Here is an 8,035-nt window from a genome sequence, read left to right on the forward strand (position 1 = left end):
TGACTGCACAGGTCATATATCCATGAAACTGGCTGTGTGTACAAATGAAGATAGAAATGTCTCATTTGGGCTGGTCAGTACACTTGTCTTTTATTTAGAACTTTTCTCTGGAAATAGTTAGAAGGTGAAGTCCTGCCCTCTATTAAAAAGGGAATCTGATGCATAAGAAGCAACCTGTATGAGCGCTCATGAATGAAAACGAGTTAGCTGGGTGAATAAAACATTGGGAGAGTTAGTTTATGGAGTTTGCAAGGGTCTGTTGTTGTTAACTAATGTTGAGTCAGGTACAATTCATGGCAACCTCAAGTACAGCAGAATGAGACATTGCTTGGTCTTGTGCCATTTTCATGATCGTTGGTATGCTGGAGTCCATTGTTGCAGCAACTGTGTATGTTGAGTGCCTTCTAACCTGGAGGGCTCATCTTCCAGAGTTATATAAAAAAATATTCTTTTGTAATCCATAAGGTTCTCATTGACTAATTTTCATAAGAAGACTACCAAGCCTTTCTTCCTAGTCTGTCTTAGTCTCCAAGCTCCACTGAAACCTGCCCACCATGGGTGACCTTGCTGGTGGTATTTGAAATACCAGTGGCATAGCTTCCAGTGTTGTAGCAACACTCAAGTCACCACAGTATGACAGACTGACAGATGAGTGATGGTGCAAGGGAATAGCCCGAAGTTAAACAAGGAGCAATGTAAGCAGAGTAAAGAACTCTGAAAACTTTGAAGGAGAGGCTCGTGGGGATCTGAGCCAAAGTGAAATGGGAAATCATTATGTGGGTCTTAAAGATTCCAAGAAAGGTAACAGATAAGAGGAACAAAAGAATAAAAGAACTATGCTGGAAGTGAGGTTCAGTGAGGAGGATGCTGAAGATGTCAAAGGAAAGGGACTCATATTCTTTACTTTGAGGTCTGAGAGGAAGCAGTACATTCAAGAGGTACAGGGAAGAAAAGAGGAAAACATTTCTGACATGTTGGATGTGTAGACCAAGAGCGAAAGGTATAATAGTTCCCTTTAGATGAAATATTTTCTCCATGTGAGATTTAACTAGTGAGGTGAAATTTAATTAAAAATAAACTGTGGACAAATATTTGGGAGCATTAGGCTCTGGTGGAAAATTCTTGAAGTGGACTTTTGTGTCCGCTGAAATGATTTTGTAATATCAACATGGTATTGTTAGAAATTCTTTGTTACAGAACGTTAAAGACATAAGTTTTTTTTTTTTTTTTGCAGGTAATTCATGCTTACAGAGATACTGTTTAAATGAGAAAACTTTGAAATTAATGGCTTTTAGATAAATATGACTTTATAAGAGTATATTAATGAGGTTTCTGTTTATTTAGTTGGGGACTGAAATTTAGTTTGACTTTGAAGAAAACCTTTGAAAGGTGATATCTGAGATAATCATAAAAGGATAGTTTATTTTAGTTATTTTGAAGAGTAAAACAGCATGATTTAAAGAAGAATGAAGCTTTTGAAGTTAGATACTCTAGATTAATCTTCAGAATGCACTCTGTGTATTTCTTGCTCTGTTCATAAAAGAGGAAAATAATAGCTTTCTCGATTTTGGTTTGGGGTGTATGTGTTTTGGTCAGGCTTAAAGGAAATATCTTTATATAGAGAGTTCTTAGTATAATTACTAATGTAAAATACATGCTCAATAAATATTTACTCCTTCCTTTTCTCTATATTAACTCCAATATTCTTACCCATATATTTTTCCTAGAGTTTTTCCAAGAAGAGGCTTTCAATAACCCTTTTCACTTATGTACACAGATTAAGCTTTTCTATCTTAAATAAATCTTGAAACTTTCAGATTAATAACCTTTAGTCACTTCAGACCCTTCACAGATACTCATATCTAGTTGTTCTTCGTAAATACAGAGAACCTCTATTATGTAAGATTTAAAATCATTGAGGTGTTTTAAAAAATCGTATTTGAATTATAAGAGATTTAAAGCTAAATTTGTTCAATCCTGTAATTTTATAGATTAATTAACCAAGTTCTAGAAAGATTGAGGAAAAGGACTTGGAAATAGGACTTGGTAAACAATTGAATTAGAGCCCCCAGGAGGTCTGTGAATTGATGCTATTACCCTGAGACAGGGAGCCACACCTACAAGGAGGAGGCAGAGAGGAAAAAGGAGAAGCTATGTTCTCACTGTGTTTTCTATGTTTGTTGTTGTTGTTAGGTGCGGTGTAGTTGGCTCTAACTCATAGCAACCCCATGCATAACAGAAAAAAACATTACTCAGTCCTGTGCTATCTTTATAATTTACGTAGCTGTTTGAGTCCATTGTTGCAGCCACTGTGTCAGTACATCTCGTTGAGGATCTTCCTCCTTTTTGCTGATTGTTTAAACTTTACAAAGCTTAATGTCTTTCTCCAGCAATGGATCCCCTGATGACATGTCCAAAGTATATGAGACAAAGTCTTGCCATCCTGGCTTCTAAGGAGCATTCTGGCTGTACTTCTTCCAAGACAGCTTTGTTCATTCTTCAGGCGGTCCATGGTATATTCCATATTCTTCACCAACACCACAATTCAAGTATGTCGGTTCTTCTTTGGTCTTTTTTGTTGTTGTTGTTCATCTTTAGCATGCATATGAAACGATTGAAAATAACAAGACTTGGGTCAGGTGCACCTTAGTCATCAAAGTGACTTCTTTGTTTTTTAATACTTTAAAGAGGTCTTTTGCAGAAGATTTGTCCAATGCAATATGTTGTTTGATTTCTTGACTGCTGCTTCCATGGGCATTGATTGTTGATCCAAGAAGAATAAAATCTTTGACATCTTCAATTTCTTCGCCATTTATCATGATGTTGTTTATTGGTCCAGTTGTAAGGATTTTCTTTTCTTTTTTTTTTTTACTTTGGGAAAAGAAATAAATGGTGTAATTACCAGTGTTCTGGATTCAGTAGCTGGTACTTTTTTTAGTGAATCACACTACTTGTGAGAAAAATCTTTTTACATATATAATAATTAGAATTCATAGGTATCTATTTATAGTCCATCATGTATGTGTTCATATATGCTGCAGAAGACTTCTTTGGTGTTGAAAAGCTAAGGTGTTACTTTGAGGACTAAGGTGCGTCTGACCCAAGCCATGGTATTTTCAATCGCCTCACATGCATGTGAAAACTGGACAGTGAATAAGGAACACCGAAGAAGAATTGATGGTGTTGGTGAAGAATGTTGAATATACCATGGACTGCCAAAAGAACGAGCAAGTCTGTTTTGGAAGAAATATAGCCAGAGTGCTCCTTGGAAGTGAGGATGGTGAGACTTTGTCTCATATACTTTGGACGTGTTATCAGGAGGGACCAGTCCCTGGAGAAAGACATCATGGTTGGTAAAGTAGAGGATCAGCAAAAAAGAGGAAGACCTTGAGATGGATTGACACAATGGTTGCAGCAGTGGGCTCAAGCATAGCAATGATTGTGAGGATGGCACAGGACCAGGCAGTGTTTTGTTCTGTTGTACATAGGATCGCTATGAGTCAGAACTGACTGGACGGTAACTAACAGCGATGTATGTGTTTTAGCAATTCAGCATTTCTTTGACTCATATACAGGGCACTGGGCTAATGACACAGAACTATAAATATAAACCAGTCACTCATATAAATATTTCTTAACAGATATAAATAACAACAAATTCTTTAGTACAATTTTCACAATGCTTTTATAAACATTGTCTCATTTAAAAAAAAATCACAGACTGGATGTTTTAATCTGAATATAACAGATGAGGAAATAGAAGATTGTAAGTAAAGTAGCTCTTATTAGAACTTACTGCTAGAAAATAACAGATTCAAAACTAAATTCCTAGCCTATTACCCCCCTCATCCAGTGCTTGTTCCATTTAGAGCAAGAATTTACATGTGAGAATTTAGGTTTATTTCAGAAACAGACTAAACCTACCAAACCCTTTGAACAATTTTGCCAATATTTTCTTAGAATTGTGGTACCACCTGCTGAAGGATTCTGATTCCATACTTACCAGGGATCATTCCTGTTTGGGCAGCTTTGTGACTACTCTAAGCCTTCCTTGTATAACTGCAGATCTAAGCTTTTCTACTTATTGCTGACTTTTCATGGCAAGATAGGAATAATACATATTTCTGTTTTCTTCAGGTTTATTCAGTCCTTTTCTTGTGGGGCTAGTCCAAAAGGTGCTTCTGCACACAAAGGGAATGGACTATTTACTTTGAAGCAGTAGATAGCGGTCAAAGTAGCTGCTGTAACTAGAATTATTTTATATTGTTTACAGTGCACCTTAAAAATATACAAAATTTCAAAGCATGGACTAAGCAAATAATAAAGTTTTCACCACATAGGTTCTGAGAATAGTTTTATTTAATGAATGATATAAAGCAGATACAGCAAATCCAGAACGACTTTCACCAGCATTACCAGAGATACTTGCCGCCTTGGTAAGTTTAAGTGAGAAATTAAAAACAGTTTGGTCCATTTGCATTTGGCATTAATTCCATGCATTGTGGGATCAATCCCTTGGATTTTGAATGGGCAGAATAGGTAATAGGAAGAGAAAGAAAACAAAAAACAAGATAAAAGGAGATGAGATGATTCTATAGTATTTATTAAAGAGAAGCAATAGGTAGAAAAAGTAGAATTTTGTAAGACTGAATTAAGTCATGTTGTTTAAAACTTGATTTTTAAAGTTGACCATTGCTCAATACCAAGTTATATTGAAAACAAAAGGGATAAAACAATTAAATGTAAAACAATTGTACATCATCATTCTTAATAGCAAACATTTTAAGAGCAAACTTTTTATTTATTTTCTTCCTCAAGTCTAAAATATTGAGGATAGGAATTATAATCATTTAGTGTCCTATAATATTAGGTCATGGAGAACCACTTAGCATCCAATTCTTGGATTATAAGATTTGTTTCTGCATTTTTTCCCTTTAAATTATAAAATTCTGAACATAAGTGATGAGAACTAACTTGAGTGGAACTAATGTGTACTATGTATTCAGAAAGAAACCTCCAAATCAGCTCCTTTCTAGAACGTGGTAAAAGAATGTGAAAACAACTGCATATTCTTGGTTACAGTTTATCTTAAGATTTTCACTGAAATATTATCTGAGTTTTATATGAGCCATGCCAGTATTGACTTGTATATGATTTGATAACAGCTCTGAACATTATTCCTCTTCTGATCACTGTGGTAACCTAATTTGGGAAACACCTAATCACAGTTCTTTCCAGCCCTTAGTGGGAAAGAAATTCTTGACCCAGGAGACATCATTCATTCCTGGGAACTCCAGTGTGCATTGGTGTCCACGAGGGAAAATGGAATCTCCCAGCACCCTAAGTACTGTACCTGTTAGGGTGCCCTGTTCTGGGTTTTACTGTTCCATGCAACACTCTAGAGTTGGTATTTTCACCAGATAATTCCCAGAAACATCTAATAGTGAACTCCTTCCCTTTTGTTGAGAGACATGTCATTTAGCTTTCCTTCAAAAAATACACTTTGCAATTTTAGTTTCTTTAGGACACTGAAAAATGTCATTTTCCTGCCTGCTGACAAACTTTTTTTTCTCAGAACCTATTACATTTATTTCTAATGAAATATACTTGAAATTTTCTGCTATAAAATAAGACTCTTAATACATTTTTTTAACCTGTAATACAGTCTCATAGCATAGAAACAGGGGCAGTGGCAAACTACAATATGGGAGAGATTGAGTGTTCAGTAAACACTAAATTGATAAATTTAACATGTGAGAATCACATCGGCATATCTCATTTCAGTATGGAAAATACAAACCCAATAGAAGACTTAATTCAATAATGTGTGACTTTTATTATTAATAAATGTAATAGGTTCTTTGGTTAATGTAAATTTTCTCAAATGCTTAATTGGGTTGCATTTTTAATCTTGTAGAATCCTGGTGAAATATTCATTATTTTGAGAGATGGAGTAATTGCTGATACTGTGGAGGTTGAATTTACATCAAACAATAAGTGCATTAGAACACGGCCAGCCATTTGGAATAAGACAGTCTGGTGTATGAAAGCTTTAGGTAAGAATTTTTTATGCTTTAAAAATATATAAATCATCATCTTGAGTTCTTTTCAATAAATTTATGATAAATGATTTCACTTCCCTACAGAAACTAATATTGTACTGCAGGTGTTTCCTGTGTTTAGTTTTGTCATACACAATGCTGTTATTATTAATCTGGGTTCACATAAGTAAGAATATTTAATTATGAGAAATTAGGGTGAATACCACGTGGTGAAATGACAGCCAGTAACATGTTTTTAAATATGTCAGCAGTGAGCACTTTAATATATGTCAGCTATTAAGTATGGACCTACAATTATTTGTTTTATTATAACTTTAGGATTAGCAGATGTTTAAGTTTTTACTATTAAACTTTCTTTTTTCCTTTTTCTTTTCTTTCTTTTCCTTTGCCATGCCTCTGAGTATATTTTTGGTTATTCTGGAAGGCATAATTCTTTTTCACTATTTTATCATCTTGGTATCATTTCTATATGCAGTCTTTCCCTCTTTTCCTTATTTCATTTATGAAGCTATTCATTTTATTATCCAGCTTTGGTTGAAGCATGGTAAATTATATCAGATTCAAAATTCCACATGGAATATCCACACTTGCCACAATAATTGGGCTAAAATAAAAATGTAAAAGATTAATTTCTGAATGTTTTAAGGCTACTTGGTTTTTGAATTTACGATGAGCTTTTACAATCAACTAATAAAATGATCTTTTAAAACTTCATAAATCTGTACCACATAAAATATTTTAAAGTAAAAAGACAACCTGTCTTATCATAAATTTGGAAATTTAGTTAAAATGCTTACAATTATAAAGTATGTCAAATGCTATTATGCTGTCAATTTACAGAGCATTTACAAACCTTTCCTACTGTGATATGCAAAGCATGTGTCCCCTCTCTGGATTTTCTTGCACAGTTTCGGTCAGAGTTGGATTATAGGAAGGAAAGACTCTACACCAAGCACTTATAAATATTTTAGACACTGCTTCCTGTCATGAGCAAGGATATGCAAGAATGAGATGAGAGAGAGCCCTCTCTGCCTCTTTTCTTTCTCTTCCAAGACACCCCTTCTTTCTGTCATGTTTGAAAATAATGAACAATAATTTCTACCTGACTAGTTTCAGAATTTAAGCTTAGTTAGACTAAAATCACTACAGTAAAAAAATCACAAATTAAAAAATTCTTAGGTGCTTAGTTAGACTAAAATCACTACAGTAAAAAATAATATCACAAATTAAAAAATTCTTAGGTAATATTTCACAGACAGATTAAGATGCTAAATAGGATTATTCATGTTATTTAATATTTTATGCTCAGTTTACCTAGTAGTGTAGAGCAGTTATCTGGGTTCAGATCCTGGCTCCTTCACTTACCAGCTATGTAACCATGGGCCAGTTACTTAATTTCTCTTGCCTCAGTTTCCACATCCGTAAAATGAGAATGATAATAGGATTTATCTTATTGAGTTATTTTTAGTATTAAATGAGATATTTTATGCCAGTGCTTAAAAGAGTCTCTAACATGTAGTAAACATTCAATAAATATCAGTTATTTTTTTACAATTCTCATTCTCTTCTGAACATTGAAAGAGTGATACACACACACACACACACACACACACACACACAATTCAGTAGTACACAGAAGAAAACATCAGAGTTCAAATTATTTATCAAACAGAAAACAAATATTCCATATTTTCCATGATATACCAGGATGAAGTTGTACTGTTTCAAAGAGAAATCTTAATTTCACTTGTAGGTAAAAAAGATTATGAATAATATTGCCTACATGGTTTACAACAGATTTGTAGTGAAAAAATGAAAAAAAAAACACTATTCACCAGTTATGCTAATTAAACTTTTTAAAAGTATTTCCTTCAATTCGATGCCTACAAATTTAAAAAGTTAGACTTGAAAGACACAAACTAACAAAACTTACACAAGGTGAAATGGATAATCTCAATAGATCTATATTTATT

The 8,035-nt window shown here is 33.9% G+C and overlaps 1 protein-coding gene across 2 annotated transcripts in view; it reads left to right on the plus strand.

Moving 5' to 3' along the window:
* Nucleotides 1–7,686, plus strand: part of LOC111821221 (B-cell scaffold protein with ankyrin repeats-like) — a 101,340-nt gene extending 93,654 nt beyond the window's left edge. The window contains exon 4 of one of the 2 annotated variants that reach the window (XM_023734732.1): nt 5,918–7,685. In XM_023734732.1, coding sequence (XP_023590500.1) covers nt 5,918–6,088 — 171 coding nt within the window. In that variant the 3' untranslated portion in view covers nt 6,089–7,685. Of the gene's footprint in view, nt 1–5,917 lie in introns of both variants that reach the window. The other variant, XM_023734733.1, reaches the window with a different exon arrangement.
* Nucleotides 7,687–8,035: the final 349 nt, after the last annotated feature.

The sequence above is a fragment of the Trichechus manatus genome, unplaced genomic scaffold, assembly GCF_000243295.1.
Source record: "Trichechus manatus latirostris isolate Lorelei unplaced genomic scaffold, TriManLat1.0 scaffold00071, whole genome shotgun sequence".
Taxonomy (NCBI): domain Eukaryota; kingdom Metazoa; phylum Chordata; class Mammalia; order Sirenia; family Trichechidae; genus Trichechus; species Trichechus manatus.